The sequence below is a fragment of the Engystomops pustulosus genome, chromosome 4, assembly GCF_040894005.1.
Source record: "Engystomops pustulosus chromosome 4, aEngPut4.maternal, whole genome shotgun sequence".
Taxonomy (NCBI): Eukaryota; Metazoa; Chordata; class Amphibia; order Anura; family Leptodactylidae; genus Engystomops; species Engystomops pustulosus.
In genome coordinates, this window is record NC_092414.1 from 29,611,905 (window position 1) to 29,636,658 (window position 24,754).

The following is a 24,754-nucleotide window of genomic DNA, read 5'->3' on the forward strand; positions in this document are numbered from 1 at the left end:
ACACAGCCTCGTCCCCAGCCCCCCCCCCCACTAAGTAATGTCCCTCACACACAGCCCCCCACTAAGTAATGTGCCTCGTCCCCAGCCCCATCCCACTAAGTAATGTGCCTCACACACAGCCCCCCAGTAAGAAATGTGCCTCACACACAGCCCCCCCAGTAAGTAATGTGCCTCACACAGCCCCCCCCCCCACTAAGTAATGTGCCTCACACAGCCCCCCCCACTAAGTAATGTGCCTCACACAGCCCCCCCCACTAAGTAATGTGCCTCACACATCCCCCCCCCAGTAAGTAATGTGCCTCACACAGCCCCCCCCCCACTAAGTAATGTGCCTCACACAGCCCCCCCACTAAGTAATGTGCCTCACACAGCCCCCCCACTAAGTAATGTGCCCACACACAGCCCCACATGTTCTCCCCCTCCCCTGTCATGTTTCCCCCCTCACCTCACAGATGCAGCTCTCGCTGTGTGGTCACTGCTTTCCCCGGAAGGTCATGTGACCATGACATCACCTAAGGTCCTTCAGCCTTCAGCCTCCGGGGGACTTATACTCCCGGAGGGTGAAGCTACTGCTGGGGAAAGCAGTGACTGTACATGGTCTCATCACGATGTGTGTCCTGAGGATACACATCGTGATGAGAGGATGTTGTAGCGATCTCCCTACTGCACTCACCATTCAGTGCTCCCACGCAGCTGCCTCGTCTTCTCCAGCCAGCAGCCGCTCTGTGAAGGGACACAGGTCGGCACGTGGTGACGTCATCACGCCGACCTGTGTCCTGCAGAGCGGTGCGCACAGGCGGTATGTGCTGCACCGCTCTGCCTATAAATTACGTCGCCGCCTTAAAGGCGGCGATTTAATTTATTTTACAGGAGGCACGGACCTGCCAGCCATTGGCAAGTCCGTGCTACCAGCGGCAAAATGCCGCTCTTAAATTCGGTCCGCTATCTGCCGCCTGAGGCGGGGACTTCACCTCGCCTCATGGCAGAAGCGGCCCTGCTCAGAGGCATTCATGCATACTGCCCCTGCTGTTTCCTGTCCATTTCGCCTCCACGATCCTCCACAGCGTCCACCAATGTCTCCATGCGCAACTTTCAACTGTCTATACCCCAGATGCTGGAGCGCGAGAGGATATACAGCACATCATCCCCTTATCAAACGAACTGTGTCGCCGCCATACAGCACATCATCCCCTTATCAAACTAACTGTGTCGCCGCCATACAGCACATCATCCCCTTATCAAACGAGCTGTTTCAGGCAGAATTTTCAGGTGTTTCACCAGATACATAGTGGAACTCAGCCCATCTGTCGCCGCCTTGCTGGAGACCTGAAGTTTCAATCATAGCAGCACAATATGGATGCCCCATACTGTTGCTCTTAATCATGGAAGTCGTCTCCATGACTGCCTCCACATGTCGTCCCCTTATCAAACAAGCTGTGCAGGCTCATTTTTCGGGTGTTTCACCCGATACGTTATGGATAGAGATGAGCGAACATACTCGTCCGAGCTTGATGCTCGATCGAGCATTAGCGTACTCGTAACTGCTCGTTGCTCGGACGAGTATTTCGCCCGCTCGAGAAAATGGCAGCTCCCGCCGTTTTGCTTTTTGGCGGCCAGAAACAGAGCCAATCACAAGCCAGGAGACTCTGCACTCCACCCAGCATGACGTGGTACCCTTACACGTAGATAGCAGTGGTTGGCTGGCCAGATCAGGTGACCCTGGGATAGACTAGCCGCTGCCCGCGCTGCTCGGATCATTCTCTGTCTGGATGCCGCTAGGGAGAGAGCTGCTGCTGCTCAGGGAAAGCGTTGGGGTGTTCTATTAGCTTACTGTTAGGCAGGAGTGATTCTAAAAGAACCCAACAGCCCTTCTTAGGGCTACAATAACGTTATATTTATTTTTTTTTTTATTTGCAGCTAGTACCATATTGTGAGGAATTAGCAGGGGGACTTGCTACCGTTGTGTTTAGCTCTTAGTGACACACATATCCACCTCAAACACCAAAGTGGGAAAATTTATTAGGGGTTTGAGTAGAATTAGGCACAGTCTGCCAGTTTCTTTTTATTTTACGTTTATTTTTTTCATAACTCAGCGTCATCTCATCTGGCATAGTAGTGTGCTGTAATACTTGGCTAGAAAATAGCCATAGGAGAATACAAACGGCTTACTTACGCCTACAGTAGCGTTATATATATTTGATTTCTGGTTGATCTGCTGGTGGCTGTACTTGCTGCAGTGCATCTACTATCAAATTGGGAGCAATTTGGAGTCAGACTTGCGACCACTGTGTTTTAGTGACGCACATATCCATCGCAAAGACCGAAGTGGGAAAATTTATTAGGGCCCGGGGTTGTATTTCAATTAGGCACAGTCTGCCAGTTTCTTTTTATTTTACGTTTATTTTTTTCATAACTCAGCGTCATCTCATCTGGCATAGTAGTGTGCTGTAATACTTGGCTAGAAAATAGCCATAGGAGAATACAAACGTCTTAATTACGCCTACAGTAGCGTTATATATATTTGATTTCTGGTTGATCTGCTGGTGGCTGTACTTGCTGCAGTGCATCTACTATCAAATTGGGAGCAATTTGGAGTCAGACTTGCGACCACTGTGTTTTAGTGACGCACATATCCATCGCAAAGACCGAAGTGGGAAAATTTATTAGGGCCCGGGGTTGTATTTCAATTAGGCACAGTCTGCCAGTTTCTTTTTATTTTACGTTTATTTTTTTCATAACTCAGCGTCATCTCATCTGGCATAGTAGTGTGCTGTAATACTTGGCTAGAAAATAGCCATAGGAGAATACAAACGTCTTAATTACGCCTACAGTAGCGTTATATATATTTGATTTCTGGTTGATCTGCTGGTGGCTGTACTTGCTGCAGTGCATCTACTATCAAATTGGGAGCAATTTGGAGTCAGACTTGCGACCACTGTGTTTTAGTGACGCACATATCCATCGCAAAGACCGAAGTGGGAAAATTTATTAGGGCCCGGGGTTGTATTTCAATTAGGCACAGTCTGCCAGTTTCTTTTTATTTTACGTTTATTTTTTTCATAACTCAGCGTCATCTCATCTGGCATAGTAGTGTGCTGTAATACTTGGCTAGAAAATAGCCATAGGAGAATACAAACGTCTTAATTACGCCTACAGTAGCGTTATATATATTTGATTTCTGGTTGATCTGCTGGTGGCTGTACTTGCTGCAGTGCATCTACTATCAAATTGGGAGCAATTTGGAGTCAGACTTGCGACCACTGTGTTTTAGTGACGCACATATCCATCGCAAAGACCGAAGTGGGAAAATTTATTAGGGCCCGGGGTTGTATTTCAATTAGGCACAGTCTGCCATTTCCTTTTTTATTTTACGTTTATTTTTTTCATAACTCAGCGTCATCTCATCTGGCATAGTAGTGTGCTGTAATACTTGGCTAGAAAATAGCCATAGCAATAGGATAGCATCGTTTGGTTTTAAAAACTAAAAAACACAAAAAAAAACAAAAAAAAAAAAAAAAGTTAAAAAAAAAATACAAGTTATAACTCTCATTTTCAAAATGTTTAACCCGAGGGCTAGGGGTAGAGGACGAGGGCGGGGACGTGGGCGTCCAACTACTGCAGGGGTCAGAGGCCGTGGTCCTGGGCGGGGTGAGACACCACCTGCTTATGAGGGAGCAGGGGAACGCCGCAGAGCTACACTCCCTAGGTTCATGTCTGAACTTACTGGGAATCGTGGTAGAGCACTGTTGAGGCCAGAACAGTGCGAACAGGTGATGTCGTGGATTGCCGACAATGCTTCGAGCAATTTGTCCACCAGTCAGTCTTCCACGCAGTCCACCCATGTCACCGAAATCGGCACTCCTCCAGCTCCTGCACCTCAGCCTCCTCCCCCCCAGTCTGCCCCCTCCCAGCAAAATTTGCCATTTGAACCGGCATACTCTGAGGAACTGTTTTCTGGACCCTTCCCACAGTCACAAACCACTTGTCCGGTTGCTGATGAGCAATTTTCCGATGCCCAGGTTTTCCACCAGTCGCAGTCTGTGGGTGATGATGACCTTGTTGACGTAGTGGAAGAAGTGTGTAAAGAGGTGTCCGACGATGAGGAGACACGGTTGTCAGACAGTGGGGAAGTTGTTGTCAGGGCAGGAAGTCCGAGGGGGGAGCAGACTGAGGGATCGGAGGATGATGAGGTGACAGACCCAAGCTGGGTTGAGAGGCCGGGTGAACACAGTGCTTCTGAGACGGAGGAGAGTCCTCGACCAGAACAGGTTGGAAGAGGCAGTGGTGGGGCCAGACGGAGAGGCAGGGCCAGAGCTGGTGCATCAGCGCCAAATGTGTCAACTAGTGAAGCTCCCGTGGCGAGGGCTCCTGCGGCGAGGGCTAGATTTTCAGAAGTCTGGAGGTTCTTTAAGGAAACACCGGATGACCGACGGACTGTGGTGTGCCACATTTGCCAAACCAGGATCAGCAGGGGTTCCACCACTACTAGCTTAACTACCACCAGTATGCGCAGGCATATGAATGCTAAACACCCCACTCAGTGGCAACAAGCGCGTTCACCTCCGGCCGTGCACACCACTGCTCCTTCCCCTGTGTCAGCTGATAGTCAGCCCCCTGCCCAGGACCCTGCCACAAAAACCCCATCGTCACCTCCACGATCCTCCACAGCATCCACCAGCGTTCAGCTCTCCATACCCCAGACGCTGGAGCGGAAACGCAAATATAGTGCAACCCACCCGCACGCCCAAGCCCTTAATGTGCACATCTCCAGATTGCTAAGCCTGGAGATGCTGCCCTATAGGCTAGTAGAGACCGAGGCCTTTCGCAGCCTCATGGCGGCGGCCGCCCCTCGGTATTCGGTCCCCAGCCGCCACTACTTTTCCCGATGTGCCGTCCCAGCCCTGCACCAGCACGTGTCAGACAACATAATCCATGCCCTGACCAACGCCGTTTCTGACAAGGTCCACCTGACCACGGACACGTGGACGAGTGCTGCCGGGCAGGGCCACTATATATCTCTGACGGCACATTGGGTTAACTTGGTGGAGGCTGGGACCGAGTGTGACCCTGCGGCTGGTCATATACTGCCGACGCCGAGGATTGCGGGGCCTACCTCGGTCCAGGTGTTTGAGGCCTACTATGCCTCCTCCTCCTCCCACCCCTCCTCCACCTCCTCCTCCGAACGACCATCCGTGGGCATGGCGCCATCAGTCGGTAGCTCTAGGCACAGCAGCAGTGCCGTCGCTAAGCGACAGCAGGCGGTGCTCAAACTGCTGAGCCTAGGCGATAAAAGGCACACCGCCCAAGAACTATTACAGGGCATCACGGCGCAGACTGATCTGTGGCTGGCACCGCTGAACCTGAAGCCAGGCATGGTTGTGTGTGACAACGGCCGTAACCTGGTGGCGGCTCTGCAACTCGGCAGACTGACACATGTGCCATGCCTGGCCCATGTGTTAAATCTGATAGTTCAGCGTTTCCTCAAGACATACCCCAATCTGTCTGATTTGCTCACGAAGGTGCGCCGCATCTGTGCGCATTTCAGGAAGTCCAGCACAGATGCTGCCACTCTCAGGGCAGCGCAGCGCCGCCTCCAACTGCCCGCTCACCGACTGTTGTGCGACGTGCCCACGAGGTGGAATTCAACACTGACCATGTTATCCAGAGTTTACCAGCAGCGCCGAGCGATTGTAGACTGCCAGATGTCAACTTCCACCAGAACTGGTAGTCAGGTCAGTCAGCTTCCTCAAGTCTACAATGAGGAGTGGACGTGGATGTCTGATATCTGTCAGGTGCTGAGTAACTTTGAGGAGTCAACACAGATGGTCAGTGGCGATGCCGCCATCATCAGCCTCACCATCCCGCTGCTTGGCCTGTTGAAAAACTCTCTGGTCAGCATGAAGTCGGAAGCTTTGAGCTCCTCACAAGAGACAGGGGAAGAAGATTCCCTTGTTGATAGCCAAAGCACCCTTAGGTCTGTTTCTCAGCGCATATCGGAGGAGGTGGAGGTGGAGGAGGATGAGGAGGAAGAGGAGGAGAATGTTGGTGAGACACAAGAGGGGACCATTGTTGAGTCCTACACTGTTGAGCGTGTATGGGCAGAAGAAGAGGAGTTGGAGGAGTTGGAGGAGGAGGAAATGGACAGTCAGGCCAGTGAGGGGAGTGAATTCTTACGCGTTGGTACTCTGGCGCATATGGCAGATTTCATGCTAGGCTGCCTATCCCGTGACCCTCGCGTTCAAAGAATTTATTCCAGCACCGATTACTGGGTGTTCACTCTCCTGGACCCACGGTACAAGCAAAATCTTTCCACTCTCATCCCTGGAGAGGAAAGGAGTGTGAGAATGCATGAATACCAGCAGGCCCTGGTGCACAAGCTGAAACAGTATTTCCCTTCTGACAGCGCTAGCGGCAGAGTGCGTAGTTCTGCGGGACAAGTAGCGAGGGAGAGTAGGCAAGCAGGCAGCTTGTCCAGCACTGGCAAGGGTACGCTTTACAAGGCTTTTGCCAGCTTTATGTCACCCCAGCAAGACACTGTCACCTGTCCCCAGTCTCGGCAGAGTAGGGCTGATCTTTACAGAAAGATGGTGAGGGAGTACGTAGCTGACCATACCATCGTCCTAAATGATCACACAGCTCCCTACAACTACTGGGTTTCAAAGCTGGACATGTGGCACGAACTGGCGCTCTACGCCTTGGAGGTTCTTGCCTGCCCTGCCGCTAGCGTCTTGTCAGAGCGGGTTTTCAGTGCAGCTGGTGGCATCATCACCGATAAGCGTACACGCCTGTCGACTGACAGCGCTGACAGGCTGACGCTTATCAAGATGAATAAAGCATGGATTTCTCCTAATTTCAAATCTCCAGCAGGTGAAGGAAGCTCAACCTGAATAATTTATCAACTCCTCCTCCTCCTCATTTTCCTCCTTCTCCTCCTCTTTCTACAGTAAAGCAGAGAAAACTGGCTGTTTTTTGACAGGGCCCACTGGCTCTAGGTATAGTACTTTATGCATTTAATTTTTCTGGAGGGCCACCGACACGGTCCTCTGTTTTAAACAATTTTTGGGAGTGCCACATACAGGCACTCAATCTATTCAATTTTTCTGGAGGGCCACCTTTCCGGTCCTCTGTTTTAAACAATTTTTTGGGACTGCCACATACAGGCACTCAATCTATTCCATTTTTCTGGAGGGCCACCTACCTGCTCCTCTGGTTTGAAAAATTTTTTGGACTGCCACATACAGGCACTCAATCTATTCCATTTTTCTGGAGGGCCACCTACCTGCTCCTCTGGTTTAAAAACTTTTTTGGACTGCCACATACAGGCACTATCCAAATTGAATTGTCTCCATAGCAGCCTCCACACGTTGTCTCCATTGCTACCTCCAAAAGTCGTCCATATAGCTGCCTCCATACATCGTCCCTTTATCAAACAAGGTTTGTCAGGCCGAAATTTGGGTTGTTTTCATGGATTCCACATCAAAGTTGTTAACTTTGTCGCCGCCCTGCTGTGTTATCCACAAAATACACTGGCAAACTTTTACCATTTACGGATATTATTTCAGCGCTTCTTGCGCATCTGTTTACATTCCCCTCACCCGCCATATCCTAAACTTATAAGAACGCTACTACACTTGATCTTATACAAAAGGTTCTTAGAAGTGCTGTTTGGGGAGTAGCCTAGAGACAGGGGCTTGGATTGGCGAAAGCTCGCCTAGCAGCGGAGCGCCAGCTCCATGCGCATCATGCGCTTCTTGCGCATCTGTTTACATTCCCCTCACCCGCCATATCCTAAACTTATAAGAACGCTACTACACTTGATCTTATACAAAAGGTTCTTAGAAGTGCTGTTTGGGGAGTAGCCTAGAGACAGGGGCTTGGATTGGCGAAAGCTCGCCTAGCAGCGGAGCGCCAGCTCCATGCGCATCATGCGCTTCTTGCGCATCTGTTTACATTCCCCTCACCCGCCATATCCCAAACTTATAAGAACGCTACTACACTTAACTTGGTGCAGGCTGGGACCGACTCTGACCCTGGGGCTGGTCATATACTGCCGACGCAGAGGATTGCGGGGCCTACCTCGGTCCAGGTCTCAAAGGCCTACTATACCTCCAAATCCTCCCACCCCTCCTCCACCTCCTCCTCCTCCGAATTACCATCCGTGGGCATGGCGCCATCAGTCGGTAGCTCTAGGCACAGCAGCAGTGCCGTTGCTAAGCGACAGCAGGCGGTGCTCAAACTGCTGAGCCTAGGTGATAAAAGGCACACCGCCCAAGAGCTATTGCAGGGCATTCCACATCAAACTTGTTAACTTTGTCGCCACCCTGCTGTGTAAGCCACAAAATATACTGGAAAACTTTTTTCATTTACGGATATTATTTCAGCGCTTCTTGCGCAGATGTTTACATTCCCCTCACCCGCCATATCCCAAACTTATAAGAACGCTACTACACTTGATCTTATCCGAAAGGTTCTTAGAAGTGCTGTTTGGGGAGTAGCCTAGAGACAGGGGCTTGGATTGGCGAAAGCTCGCCTGGCAGCGGAGCGCCAGCTCCATGCCAAGAACCAACTAACATAGTTTTAACTGCAGTACCTTTAATCTACTACTAGTTCACTGCCTCCATACATCGTCCCCTTATCAAACGAGCTGTGTCAGGCAGAATTTTGGATTGTTTTCATGGCTTCCATGTTAACTTTGTCGCCACCCTGCTGTGTAATCCACAAAATATACTGGCAAACTTTTATCATGTACCAATATTATTTGAGTGCTTCTTGCTCACCTTCTTTGGTTCCTCTCTGCTACCCATTGGTTTGAAGCCTGAGTCCATTTAGGGTATGTCGCCATGCCACTCTCTAGCCTTCCGCTGCTGTCGCTGCCTCTGCATGCCGTCCCCTATAGTGTCAGGGTCAATTATTGGATGTTTTAGATGCTATCTAGCTTCATTCTGTCACTCTGTCATGGCCATGCTGTTGCCCATAATTTTGGCATAATGGTGCGATTAAGCAGCCTCAGAGGCATCCATGCATGCTGCCCCTGCTGTTTCCTGTCCATTTCCGTGGTGTTTCCATCCTTTTCTGAGGTTCCCAGGTGTTTGGCCAAGCTTCCCTGTGCAGAGCCTTGGTCCCCTTGAAAAATGCTCGAGTCTCCCATTGACTTCAATGGGGTTCGTTACTCGAAACGAGCACTCGAGCATCGGGAAAAGTTCGTCTCGAATAACGAGTACCCGAGCATTTTAGTGCTCGCTCATCTCTAGTTATGGACTAAATATACCGTCAACCTTTTGTTCACATAGGAAATCATTTCAGTGCTTCTTGCTCACCTCCTTTGGTTCCTCTCTGCCGCCTTAACCAGGCAAAATACTGATACATACAGTGGTACATGTTATCCTCGCCAAAAGGAATTTTTTAAATAGGTTTGAAGCCTTATTCCATTTGGGGTATGTCGCCATGCCACTCTCTAGCCTGCCGCTGCCTGCCGTCTTCTATAGTGTCAGGGTCAATTATTGGATGTTTTAGATGCTATCTAGCTTCATTCTGTCACTCTGTCATGGCCATGCTGTTGCCCATAATTTTGGCATAATGGTGCGATTAAGCAGCCTCAGAGGCATTCGTGCATGCTGCCCCTGCTGCTTCCTGTCCATTTCCGTGGTGTTTCCATCATTTTCTGAGGTTCCCAGGTGTTTGGCCAAGCTTCCCTGTGCAGACCCTTGGTCCCCTTAAAAAATGCTCGAGTCTCCCATTGACTTCAATGGGGTTCGTTATTCGAGACGAGCACTCGAGCATCGGGAAAAGTTCGTCGTGAATAAGGAGCACCCGAGCATTTTAGTGCTCGCTCATCTCTAATTATGATCTATGGGGGAGAAATTATGATCATTCTCAGCACTACAGCAGTGTCACGGGCTACGTGAAGGGACACGGCTGCTGGCAGAATGGGCATTCCTGACCCATGCCTGCACAATTTCTAAATGCCTGCAAACATTCACTGTTTAATATTTTTGGAGGTTTTTAAACAAAGGTCAGACCTGGAGTAGTTAGTAGTAGTAGTGGTAGTAGTACAGAATGGCCAGCAGATACATCATGAGGCGTAGACTTTATAATGTATCTGCCGTGGCTGGGAGTGGGCTTTATCATACACAGGCGTCCCAGTGTATAATAAATATCCCCCTATGAGATTATTTGTTTGCCTTTGACTTGTGAAAACTGTTGCTGACATTCAGGGGCGGACTGGCCATGTAACCCACCAGTCGGCCGACTTCTCAAGGCTCCGCGCTGCTCCCCTATTTGATGCAGTCTGCCCAGCAGTGACAGGTCAGTGCGCGTCAGTGGTGCACAGACTATGATTTCGGCAAGCGTCTGATGTTGTAGTCTGTGTACCTCCAGTGCCACGGGACTGCATCAAGTAGCGAAGCTGCTGGGGAGCATCGAAAAGTTGAGTACATAGTTTATTTTATGTGCTGGGCAGGGGACTCCCTGGTTATATACTGGGGGGGGGGGCCGACTATATACTACAGGGGGGGCAGGCTGACTATATACTACAGGGGGGGCAGGCTGACTATATACTACAGGGGGGCAGGCTGACTATATACTACAGGGGGGGCAGGCTGACTATATACTACAGGGGGGGCAGGCTGACTATATACTACAGGGGGGGCAGGCTGACTATATACTACAGGGGGGGCAGGCTGACTATATACTACAGGGGGGGGGCAGGCTGACTATATACTACAGGGGGGGCAGGCTGACTATATACTACAGGGGGGGGGCAGGCTGCCTATATACTACAGGGGGGGGGCAGGCTGCCTATATACTACAGGGGGGGGCAGGCTGCCTATATACTACAGGGGGGGCAGGCTGCCTCTGTACTACAGGGGGGGCAGGCTGACTATATACTACAGGGGGGCAGGCTGACTATATACTACAGGGGGGGCAGGCTGACTATATACTACAGGGGGGCAGGCTGACTATATACTACAGGGGGGGCAGCCTGACTATATACTACAGGGGGGGCAGGCTGACTATATACTACAGGTGGGCAGGCTGAACATATACTACAGGGGGGGCAGGCTGCCTCTGTACTACAGGGGGGGCAGGCTGACTATATACTACAGGGGGGCAGGCTGACTATATACTACAGGGGGGGCAGGCTGACTTTATACTACAGGGGGGCAGGCTGACTATATACTACAGGGGGGGGCAGGCTGACTATATTCTACAGGGGGGCAGGCTGACTATATTCTACAGGGGGGCAGGCTGACTATGTACTACAGGGGGGGGCAGGCTGACTATATACTACAGGGGGGGGCAGGCTGACTATATACTACAGGGGGGGGCAGGCTGACTATATTCTACAGGGGGGCAGGCTGACTATATACTACAGGGGGGCAGACTGACTATATACTACAGGGGGGGGGGGCAGGCTGACTATATACTACGGGGGGGGGCAGGCTGACTATATACTACAGGGGGGGGCAGGCTGACTATATACTACAGGGGGGGCAGGCTGCCTATATATTACAGGGGGGGCAGGCTGCCTATATACTACAGGGGGGCAGGCTGCCTATATGCTACAGGGGGGGCAGGCTGCCTATATACTACAGGGGGGGCAGGCTGCCTATATACTACAGGGGGGGCAGGCTGCCTATATACTACAGGGGGGGCAGGCTGCCTATATACTACAGGGGGGCAGGCTGCCTATATACTACAGGGGGGGCAGGCTGCCTATATACTACAGGGGGGGCAGGCTGCCTATATACTACAGGGGGGCAGGCTGACTATATACTACAGGGGGGGCAGGCTGAATATATACTACAGGGTGGGGCTTGCTGACTATATACTACAGGGGGGGGGGGGCAGGCTGAATATATACTACATGGGGGGCAGGCTGGCTATATACTACATGGGGGGCAGGCTGACTATATACTACAGGGGGGCAGGCTGACTATATACTACAGGGGGGGCAGGCTGCCTATATATTACAGGGGGGGCAGGCTGCCTATATACTACAGGGGGGCAGGCTGACTGTATTCTACAGGGGGGCAGGCTGACTATGTACTACAGGGGGGGGCAGGCTGACTATATACTACAGGGGGGGGCAGGCTGACTATATACTACAGGGGGGGGCAGGCTGACTATATTCTACAGGGGGGCAGGCTGACTATATACTACAGGGGGGCAGACTGACTATATACTACAGGGGGGGGGCAGGCTGACTATATACTACGGGGGGGGCAGGCTGACTATATACTACAGGGGGGGGCAGGCTGACTATATACTACAGGGGGGGCAGGCTGCCTATATATTACAGGGGGGGCAGGCTGCCTATATACTACAGGGGGGCAGGCTGCCTATATGCTACAGGGGGGGCAGGCTGCCTATATACTACAGGGGGGGCAGGCTGCCTATATACTACAGGGGGGGCAGGCTGCCTATATACTACAGGGGGGCAGGCTGCCTATATACTACAGGGGGGGCAGGCTGCCTATATACTACAGGGGGGGCAGGCTGCCTATATACTACAGGGGGGCAGGCTGACTATATACTACAGGGGGGGCAGGCTGAATATATACTACAGGGTGGGGCTTGCTGACTATATACTACAGGGGGGGGGGCAGGCTGAATATATACTACATGGGGGGCAGGCTGACTATATACTACATGGGGGGCAGGCTGACTATATACTACAGGGGGGCAGGCTGACTATATACTACAGGGGGGGCAGGCTGCCTATATATTACAGGGGGGGGCAGGCTGCCTATATACTACAGGGGGGCAGGCTGCCTATATGCTACAGGGGGGGCAGGCTGCCTATATACTACAGGGGGGGCAGGCTGCCTATATACTACAGGGGGGGCAGGCTGCCTATATACTACAGGGGGGCAGGCTGCCTATATACTACAGGGGGGGCAGGCTGCCTATATACTACAGGGGGGGCAGGCTGCCTATATACTACAGGGGGGCAGGCTGACTATATACTACAGGGGGGGCAGGCTGAATATATACTACAGGGTGGGGCTTGCTGACTATATACTACAGGGGGGGGGGCAGGCTGAATATATACTACATGGGGGGCAGGCTGACTATATACTACATGGGGGGCAGGCTGACTATATACTACAGGGGGGCAGGCTGACTATATACTACAGGGGGGGCAGGCTGACTATATACTACAGGGGGGCAGGCTGACTTTATACTACAGGGGGGGCAGCCTGACTATATACTACAGGGGGGCAGGCTGACTATATACTACAGGTGGGCAGGCTGAACATATACTACAGGGGGGCAGCCTGACTATATACTACAGGGGGGGCAGGCTGCCTATATACTACAGGGGGGGCAGGCTGCCTATATACTACAGGGGGGGCAGGCTGCCTATATACTACAGGGGGGGCAGGCTGCCTATATACTACAGGGGGGCAGGCTGACTATATACTACAGGGGGGCAGGCTGACTATATACTACAGGGGGGGCAGGCTGACTATATACTACAGGGGGGGCAGGCTGACTATATACTACAGGGGGGGGCAGGCTGACTATATACTACAGGTGGGCAGGCTGAACATATACTACAGGGGGGGCAGGCTGACTTTATACTACAGGGGGGGCAGGCTGACTATATTCTACAGGGAGGCAGGCTGAATATATACTACAGGGTGGGGCTTGCTGACTATATACTACAGGGGGGGCAGGCTGACTATATACTACATGGGGGGCAGGCTGACTATATACTACATGGGGGGCAGGCTGACTATATACTAAAGGGGGGCCGGCTGACTATATACTACAGGGGGGACAGGCTGACTTTCTACTACAGGGGGGACAGGCTGACTATATACTACAGGGGGGGTAGGCTGACTTTATACTACAGGGGGGGGCTGACTATATTCTACAGGGGGGGTAGGCTGACTATATACTACAGGGGGGCAGGCTGACTATATACTACAGGGGGGCAGGCTGGCTATATACTACAAGGGGGGAAGGATGGCTATATACTACAAGGGGGGGGGCTGGCTATTTATATACTGGGAGGGGGTGACTGGTTATATACTGGGAGGTGGTGTCTGGCTATATACTAGGTGGGCTAGCTGTAAACTGGGAGGGCTGGCTGGATATAAACTTGGAGGGCTGACTGGCTATTTACTGGGGGGATCGCTATATACCTGGGGGCTGGCTAGCTGTATATTATGGGGGGGGCGGCTATATACTACAGGGGGGCTGGCTTGCTTTATACAAGGGGGTTGGATGGGTATAATCAAGGCGGCTGGCTATGTACTGGGATAGTTGGCTGGCTTTATACTGGGGACTGGCTGGCTATATAGTATAGGGGAGCTTGCTATATAGTGCTGGGGGGCGGGACACTCTTTACTTGAGGGCTGGCTGCTTTATACAGGGGAGCTGGCTGGCTATATACTACATGGGGGCTGGCTATGTACTGGGGGAGGCTGGCTGGCTATATACTGGGGGGGCTGGCTGGTTGGTTATATAAAGGGGACTGGCTGGCAGTGTTATATGGTGTAGTAGTAGTAAAAGTAGTTATATTTCCGTACACAGGAGGCAGTATTATTGTAGTTATATTCTTGTATATAGGGGGCAGTGTTATAGTACCGTATATTCCGGCGTATAAGATGACTTTTGAAGACAGAAAAATCTTCTGTCTTCTCTGGGGTCGTCTTATACGCCGGTAATCCCGACCGCGGTCGGGTCCCGGTGCATGGAGAGGGCTCACGCGCTGATTGACGCATATTGCAGCAAAGGCTTACCGGTAACACCCTCGATCGGTGCTAGCACCGATCGTGGGTGCTTTCACAGCGTGGGCTGCCGGCAAAGCTGCCGGCAGCCTCAAAAAGATGGCGCATCCGATCCGTCTCCATGGTAGCCTCGGGTCTTCCGAAGACCCGAGGCTATTTCGTTTTAACCCCTTCATTACAATGTGCTGATAGCACATTGTAATGAATGAGGAAAATCCCCATATACTGCCATACTGTAGTATGGCAGTATATGGTAGGATCGATCAGACAACCTAGGGTTAAAGTACCCTAGGGAGTCTGAAAAATAGTATAAATAAAAATAAAAAAAAAATAATAATAAAAAAACCTAAAATTTCAAATCACCCCCCTTTCCCTAGAACTGACATAAATATAAATAAACAGTAAAAATCATAAACACATTAGGTATCGACGCGCCCGAAAATGCCCGACTTATCAAAATATGATAACGGTTTTTCAATGCGTTTAACCCCGTAACGGAAAATAGCGCCCAAAGTCGAAAATGGCACTTTTTTGCCATTTTGAAAAATATAAAAAAAATCTATAAAAAGTGATCAAAAGGTCGTACAGTCCTAAAAATGATATCATTGAAAATATTATCAAATTTATCAAAAAATTACACCACCCACAGCTCCGTACACCAGAGTATAATAAAGTTATTAGCGCCAGAAGTTGGCAAAATCAAAAAAATAATTTTTGTACAGGAGGTTTTCATTTTTGTAAATGTATAAAAACATTATAAAACCTATAAAAATTTGGTATCCCCTTAATCGTACCGACCCAAAGAATAAAGTAGACATGTCATTTGGGGCGCTCAGTGAAAGACGTAATATCCAAGCCCACAAGAAAATGGCGCAAATGCTTTTTTCTCCATTTTCATTGCATTTGGAATACATGGCATGGAATATTTAAGCCCTTCCCGCACCTTGACGTGATACTACGTCATAGGATGCGGGTTGTTCCCGCACCTTGACATAGTATCACGTCATGGCGATCACCCGGGCTCAGAAGCTGAGCCCTTGCGATCGCCGCGGGATCCCAGCGGTACGCGGTAGCTGGGATCCCGCAGTAACATTATATTCTTGTACATAAGATGCAATTTTTATTGTACATTGTACATTCTTATCAGAATTTACTAGAAATCATAGATCAAAATTACATTTGTAATAACTTAAATGTCCATCACTGGTTTAAGGGAAAAAAGTCAGAAATAAACAGAATTACATGATACATCAGTATAGACTTATGTTCCTCCATAACTTTCTATTCTCATCTTTTTTCCCAATCTCTATGGATCGGATCCACCTGAGCTCAGACATGATCAGTGTGACTGCGGTCATGTGCTGGAAGGTCTCGCTGTGGATGGAGACTTGGGTCCTGTTGTGCCAGTGGTAATACTTTATGATGGTTATAATGAGGTACATGGTCCCCCGGTCAATGTCCGTTATATGTGGTGTCACCCCATAGATCATCTCTGGGTATCTAAGAGACTGTAGACGTGGTATTTTCAGCCTGCGGGACACCTCCTCCCATATCTGCCTCCCTCTCTGGCACTCGGTGGTAAAGTGCTCCATGGTCTCCTCCTGCTGACATCCTCGGGGGCACAAAGGGTCAGAGAGACCCAGGAATTTTAAATTTCCTCTGACGAAAAGCTTTCCATGCAGAGACAACCAGGCGATATCAAAGAATTTGGTGGGAAGCCTCGGTCCATTAAGGAACCTCAGACTCTCCTGCAGGGTGGCCGTCGTGCAGTCCCTCAGAGCTGGCTGTAATGTATAGAATGATCTACAGACACTCGTATAAAGGTCCTTCCTGGTCTTACTATCCAGATAGGTCTTATCTATTCTCCACTTTTTCAGATATCACCACAGTCACATCATCCGCGTAGGCGACTACCTTCAAAGGCAAGCAGTGGGGGACTGGCACCCCCTGAAAATCACACCGCTGCAGTGATCGCAGAAACAAGTCTATGGCAAACACATACAGCAGTGGACTCAGAGGACAACCTTGTCTCACCCCCGCCTCTACTTCAAAAGTGTCCCCCTGCCAACCATTGCTCAGAGGAAAGCTCTTCGCCTCTCTGTACAAAGTTCTCAGCCAATCTATAAATTGTCCCGGAATACCGTACTTTGACAAAGTGGCCCATAGATAATCGTCATCAACCCTGTCAAAGGCTTTAGCCTGGTCCAGACCTACAACATATCTCCCACACCTCAGAGCTTTACATCTCTCAAACATCTCTCTTATGGAGATGACTGCTCCAGAGATGTTCCGCCCTTTTACTGTGCCGTACTGAGAGCCTGCCAACAGTGCCGGGGACAAACAAACTAACCTAGAGAATAGAATTTTTGCCAGAATTTTCCTGTCGACATTCAAGAGGGCGATCAGCCTCCAGTTCTTGATGTCACTAGGCTCCTTACCTTTAGACAGCAGAATAAGGGAGGACACTCTCATGGATAGAGGCATCAGGTGATTTTCTAGACAATTAGTAAACACATCCACAAGAATCGGGGCTAAGAGGTCTCTAAATTTCTTATAAAATTCACATGTTATTCCATCTGGACCTGGTGCCTTCTTCAGATGCAACTTATCAATGGCCTCTTTAACCTCCTCCTCTGTTATGCCTGCTGTTAAAAGAGAAAAATCCAAATCTTTAGTGTCAGGACCTGGAGTTGCCTCCAAGAATTGAGCCATTTTCTCTTTTTCCAAAACCTTCTTCTGAAATAACTCAGCATAGTAGGATCTCACGACCCCCAGGATACCCTCCCGAGATTCAAAACTCTGCAAAACTCCCTGGGAGTCAGTGAGACCTGTGATCGATTTCTTGGCCACACGTTCCCGGCAATTTTCATACGGATCCGGAAAGCCCATTTTTCCGTAATCTCTCTCTATTACCAGGGACGTGTAGCGGCTGTACTGATACTGCTTTATTTCAGACTTCAGTCGGTCAATCTTTTGTTTGTCATCCCCTCCCGCCGAATACAGTGACTCCAATTCTTTCCGCAGCTTGAGATACTGGCTGTACTTGCTCTTACCCTTATTCACTGACAGTCTCTTTAAGAGGGACCTGATCTCCTCCTTGACGTTCTCCCACCAGTCAGATACGTTGTCATAGAAGTCCTGTCTCTGGAGCTGGTCCTGAAAAAGGGAGTAGATACAATTCTGGACATAGGCATCATCCAGGATGCTGGAATTGAGCCTCCATAACCCCCGGCCAATATCCGAACGGTTAGAGGCTTCCATGCAAAACAATAAGGTCAGATGGTCAGAATATGGGACGACCCTCTCACTCATCCCACTTAGATTCTCTGAGGGACTGACAAAAGCCATATCGATCCTGTTATGTCTGTCAGCACAGGAGTACGTGTATTTAGGTGTCCTGCCGTCCAGGGTGAATACATCACACAGATTGGCCTGTGATATAATGCTCTTTAGGACTTTGGAGTCTCTGACCACTGCTCTGCCCGAGGACCTGTCACCTGATGTCATGGTATCATTAAAGTCGCCCGCCATTACTACAGGGGTTGAGGTAAATAGATACTGCCGTACCTCGTTGAACAACTGGATTCTCTCTGTCACTGTCTTTGGGCCATAGATGTTGATCAGCCGGAGCCGCCTACCATGGATGGTCACCTCCAGCACCTGGCACCTCCCCATAGTGACCTCCGTCAGCCTGTGCACCGTCACGTCTGTGGTGTTAAACAGTATGGGGACCCCGGCGTACGGCTCCACAGCCAGTGACTAGTAAGAAGGACCAGACCGCCACTCACGCTCAGCCTCACGGAGATGCCCCAAGGTGGTCAGACGGGTCTCCTGCAGGAAGATGACATCAGCGTCCAGATATCTCAGGTGGTCATACACAGCGTGTCTAGTCCTTCTTACTTTAACGCTGTTGACGTTGCTAGAAGCAACTTTTAGAGAGAACCCAGCCATTACAACGAGAAAAAGCAGAGCAGCGACCCCCATCATCATGAGTCAGAGTCAGTGTCCCCCTGTCTTCCACCTGTCTCCATGTCTGACTCTACAGAGGTATCTTCAGGAGGGGGCTTCTTTTTACTTGGAGGGTCCCCTATATCCACCTCACACTCATTATCAATACGTTCCAGCTCTCGCTCATAATCCCCATCCGACTCTGACAGAGCATCAAACCGGTTGGAAAGGACCATGACCCCGTTTTCACCACTGGACTTTCTCCTGGTCTTAGGCTCCGCACTATACTCCTCAGGCTTTCGGGAGGATTTGTCTTTTTTCTTCCTTTTATTCTTTTTCACCTCCTCATATTCAGTAGATGTCGCAGAGGTGGCTGCCTGAGGCTGCTCCTGGGTTACAACCTCCACACTCCCCTGAGCGCTGTCTGACTGCTGAGGTGCCGGTACTGTATCACCTGAGCCCTGTTGTACCTGCCGCCTAGTCATAATTTGCCCCGACACCAAGGCCTCCTCCTCTAAGGCGTCGGCCTCCTGCACCATCTCATCATCTGAGAAGTCCCTGGCGATGTTGTGCCAGGCTTCTGGGCAATCCTTGTGTGGGTGGCCCATCTCACCGCATAGATTACACTTGACCTTCTCACAGGTGCCACTGAGATGGCCGACCTCCCCACACAGGTTGCATTTTACCACAGTACATATTTTGGCCACGTGACCAATCCTACCGCACCTAAAGCACTTCCGTGGCTGCCCTGGGTAGAAACAGACGCCTTTCTCTCTTCCTATAAAGAAAGAGTTGGGGAGGTGTAGGGTGATGTTGTTATATTGGCGCAGTTTTACCAGCAACTTCCACCCTCCAGTCCAGATTCCGTCGGCGTCTCTATTCTTGGTGAGGTCAGACAGCAGATCACAATGGCGCCTGAGCCACACCAGAATATCCTGAGGAGGAACCGACTCGTTCCAGAATATTATATTAACTACCACAGTATCTGGCCTGGATATGGGGACAAATGTAAACTTATTCCAGCCGTCAGTGTCCCTAAGCCGGGGGAACTTATCCCAGAACCTATCCAGACTAGACATGAGCTTAAAGCTGACATCATAGCCCTGTCTGTCTGGAAGGTTGATGACCGCCAGGATGTCATCTGGCGTGAACCCCATCTGGTGGCACAGGAGATCCCACACCACAAACCTCCTATCCGGGAGATCTTCCTTGGTGCCCCTGTTCTTAAAGCGCACCACATTCCTCCTCTTAAACGCCTGCCCCGTGTAGTGTGCGCTAGAGGTGAAGGAGGGAGCGCCGCGGCTCCAGGCGGTTTTTTGGGAGGTTCCTGACGGGTCTCACTCTGGGTATTGGGGGGAGGGTCAGCTCTAGAGGGACCTGACTCGTCTGGGGGGCTCGATGTTAGTGGGGGGAAAATCACACACATTATCCTGTACCCCCTGCCCCCCATCCAACTGTATATTGTCCTCCGGTGGCTGCACATCCCAGATAGACTGAGGGTCCCCTCGATCCACCGACCCCTCAGACACATCAAGATGTCCAGCAATGTCCCCAGTCTCTGCCACAACAGTAAAGTTCTCCTGGGTCACCGCATCACCATGACGCATGGATAGAAGTCTGCTCTCCTGCTGCTGCATAGTCTCTGCTGGGACCTGTGGTACTACAGCATTTCTATCTGCTGCGGGGGTCTGCGGATGCTCTTGTGTTTGTCCCTTCTGGAAAGAGAAGCTTGCAGGTTTCAGTACTTGCACTGACATTTTTTGGGGTGCATCTGGGGGGACGGGTCCTACTTGTGCTGCAGGGGCCCTGGGTCCAGGGTTACAGCTCTGGTTCTGCTGGGCAAAGCGCTCCCTGTTCTTATAGGACTCGGCCAGGGGTCCCATCCTCTCCAGAACACAGTCCATGTCTCTCACCACCACCGCAAGTTCCTTACTTAGCGCCTGCAGCTTACTATTGTACAGGGCGCTGCTCTCAGGGTGCGCGGTCTTCAGGCTGTACATACAGTCTATCTGCATCTGCAGCATCTGTTTATGGTGACTAAGCTCCCCCATCCTCCTTACCAGTGCCGGGATCTCCTCCGCCATCTGCAGCTCAGGCGATCGGGTGGTCTCCTTCACCTGCCGTGCTGGTCTCTGTAGTCCTCCTCTTGTCTCTGGCCTTGGCTCCCCAGGCTTGCTGCTTGTACCAGCAGTGGCTGTGGCTGGTGCACACTGTGCAGGCCTGGTCTGTGGCTTTACATCGGATCTGGTGCGGCCTGGACAGGACATGCAGGATACAACATCCATCTGCTGCAGATTTTCTTGCAGGGTTTGTCTTTCCAATGATGTTCTCCTCTGCCTGGGTGCAGGAGTGGGGGGCTGTGCACCTGCTGCTGATCTCACACTCTGCATCACCTGAGCTCCTCCATGCTGGATGGACATGGAACTCGCTGCTTTCACTGTTGTATTCACTTCCTTGTCTTGTTTCTTCTTTAATAAATCAACATTCTTTCCACAAACTTCACTGTTAGTAACATTGGGATTTGCATCCCTAGTAGAAAGCTTTTGGGAGTTCACTCCCGGTGTAGGCCTGGAAGCCTGGGCCTTGCCTGGGGAATCTCCCCACCCAGGGTGGCCCCGCCCTGGGCTAGCTCCAGACATGCAGAGACTCAGGAGCTCAGCTCACACACGTCCTCACAGCAAGGGGGCAGTATTATAGTAGTTATATTCTTGTACATAGGGGGCAGTATTATAGTAGTTATATTCTTGTACATAGGGGGCAGTATTATAGTAGTTATATTCTTGTACATAGAGGGCAGTATTATAGTAGTTATATTCTTGTACATAGGGGGCAGTATTATAGTAGTTATATTCTTGTACATAGGGGGCAGTATTATAGTAGTTATATTCTTGTACATAGGGGGCAGTATTATAGTAGTTATATTCTTGTACATAGGGGGCAGTATTATAGTAGTTATATTCTTGTACATAGGGGGCAGTATTATAGTAGTTATATTCTTGTACATAGGGGGCAGTATTATAGTAGTTATATTCTTGTACATAGGGGGCAGTATTATAGAAGTTATATTCTTGTACATAGGGGGCAGTATTATATTCAGACAGCACAAGAACAATGAGATAAGTGTGATCTGTGGGAAAAGGATGTTAAAACTTGTAAATATATATTCATTTTCTCAGTCACTCCTATTTTGTCGACCACCTCTTTCCAAATCAACCATTTGCTTCAGGTTTATGAAATCTCTTCCACAATGATGCCATCTTTCTGGTTTTGTTTTCCTGTTTTAGGTGAAATAAAACTTCCAGGTAATATGTGTGACAATCCCCTCACCATGGACAGTAAGTTCACCTACCTACTGCCCCGGAGGCAAGGAGACGGCTTATGTGCGACAGCCCTGGTCAGCTACCTCATTACTCTACACAACCGCTTCATATACGCCCTGGAAAAATACACCAAGAATGAGCAGAAGTAGGTGACATCATTATGTTGTATGTGTGTGGGTTCTGATGGTGAGGCCCGAGATCTGATGTACAACCCTTATTCTCAGGTATATCATTAAGACCTCGGATGTAACAGACCTGCACGTCATCAGCTATGATATGGAGAAGGATTTTATGCCGATAATCCTCTCCAATTGTCAGTACACCCTGGAGAGCGGTAAGGAGACCTTACAGGAATTTGATCTTCCAAAGATCCAGCATCAGGTCGCCATGAGATTCTTCCAAGGAAAACCCCTTATCACCATGCATGTAAGTGGCGGCTGGTGGGAATATTATCACACATCTTACTGTTATTTGTCTCTACATTGTCTCTACATTTAAAGGACATCTACCACCAGATTTAGCGGTGGTAGACTGTTAAGGGCAAGTTATGAAGGTCCGCTCGACCAAAAAAAGAACTTTATAAAAATGAGCCGGAGTCGCTCACGCCTTTGGTAGCCGAAAGCCTCCTGGCACTGTCCGATGATAAAATATGCACGACCCCTTCATCATCATCATTGTAGGAAAATCATTTTAACCAGCATTTATTTTGCCCATAATTGTATATGTGTCAAATTAACTGTACAACCGTTGTTGTGATACAAATTGTAGTGTATAATGTTGGCTTTGCTATGTGTAACCCAATGTTTATAGTCAATATTTCAGAAGGAGTCTGTAACCGTTTTATAAAGTGTGTTCATGTCAAAGGTCCCAAAACCAATATTCAAAATAAGATTAACCCCCCCCATTCACAAGACTGTTTATACGTCCCCATAGACGGCAATAGGCACATGGGGACGGTGTGGTGGCACCATACAAGGGTCCGTCAGTATGGCCACGCTCTGCTATCTCCTGTAAGGGAGAGTGAAGCATTACCCCTAATACTGTACAACATGTGCTTGTCGTGGCTATGGCTGGGGAAGGACATGTCGCGCTATGGTCGTGTAAATGTGGCCTAAGAAAAAGTAAGATAAAGTATTCATAGCATCATAGTAAAAAAGTCCATCAAGTCCAACTTATTAATTCTACATAATACAGTATTGATCCAGAGGAAGGCAAAACCAATTGGATGATCCCAATTCGTAGGAATAAATTTCATCTTGTTCCCCTAATATGGTGGTCAGAATAACCCCCTGGATCAACAAAAACCACTTACAAAAAGTTTTAATCCCACAATCTAATATTATTCCTCTCCAATGCACATTGATCTGTATGTTTGTTTTATTATTATTATTTTTTTTAGAAATAAAGTTCTTACCACAAATTTTATTTCTCGACATTGTAGGGTCTACCTACACTTATATCCACCCAGGATCGTAACTATGAAAATCTATTTGTAGATATACAGAGCAAGCTGGAGCAGGTATAGTATTATGTAGAAGATGATAATAAATTGTGTTACATAACATCGTAAGGAAACTGATTACTGTATCTGTTTTTTGTTTTTTTTAGACTTCGTTATCAAACTCAACAATAGATTTTATAAGTACAAACTTGAATACCAGCAGCGATGTGTGTGAGGCCCTGAACATTGTGGATGTGGCGTTGGGATTCCTAGCAATGTCAGGAGGAGATCCCGAACTTCTCATTACAACATACATAGAGGACACCTTACAGATGAAGGAGCAGAGCAGTGTCCATGTCCTCGAGGTAAGTTGTTAACACTTGCGATCATGGAGATACACGTTGAATAACGCAAAAAAGACTGCGAATTTGAAGTGGCCTAGGGGGAAAAAAATCCTAAAGGTTATTTAACATCTCTGAAGAGCGTTAAATAATGTTGTCCACCAACGTTCACTATCCAACCTGAGGCAACTGGAGACAATATGCAAGGAAGAGGCAGAGGATCCCCAAATCCAGTTGTGAAAAATTTGATGCATCTTCCCATGAAGACTCATGGCTGTACTAGCTCCAAAGCAGCTTCTACTCAACACCAAGCAAAGGGGCTGAATACTTATGATCATGTGATATTTCACTTTTTCTAGTTTAATAAATTAGCAAAAATATCTACATTTCTGTTTTTTTACAGTCATGATGGGGGCAGAGTGTACATAAATGAGCAAAAAAAAACTTTTTTGATCTTACAAATTGGCTGCAATGAAACATAGAGTAAAAAGTTTAAAGGAATACCCAGTGTATATAAAGGACAGGGGTGGACTTCTATATACAGGATGGTGGTGGTGACTTATAAATACAGGATTGGAGGGGAACTTATAAATACAGAAAGGGGAAGGGGGGTTATATATACAGGAACGGGCGGACTGATAAATAATTGACATGAGGGGACTTGTATAAAGTCCCCTTCCTGTCATAAGTCCCGCTCTGTCTTGTATATATGTCTTCCCCTAGTCCTGGGTATATAAGTGCCCCACCCTGAAGTACTGACAGTCTGCATGATGTGCGGTTCTCCTCCGTCACTCACCTGCAGTGTGAAGACACAGGCGGCTTCAAGTATGAGTCATAGACCGGCCATCTATGTCGGAGAGAAAGTGCAGGGAGAGGTCATTCTATGGTGTCTGTGCCTTATCTGTTCTTTAAAGGATTTTATTAATATCATTATCATAATTTAAATTTTTATGACATAATAAA

General features: G+C 49.2%; 1 protein-coding gene across 1 annotated transcript in view; it reads left to right on the forward strand.

Annotated features, from left to right (window-relative positions):
- LOC140126320 (E3 ubiquitin-protein ligase RNF213-like) overlaps positions 1-24,754 on the forward strand; it is a 218,326-nt gene that overhangs the window by 188,758 nt on the left and 4,814 nt on the right. The window contains exons 59-62 of the mRNA XM_072145609.1: positions 21,974-22,154; positions 22,234-22,435; positions 23,451-23,528; positions 23,618-23,815. Of these exons, the coding sequence (XP_072001710.1) occupies positions 21,974-22,154; positions 22,234-22,435; positions 23,451-23,528; positions 23,618-23,815 (659 nt within the window). The remainder of the gene's footprint in view (positions 1-21,973; positions 22,155-22,233; positions 22,436-23,450; positions 23,529-23,617; positions 23,816-24,754) is intronic.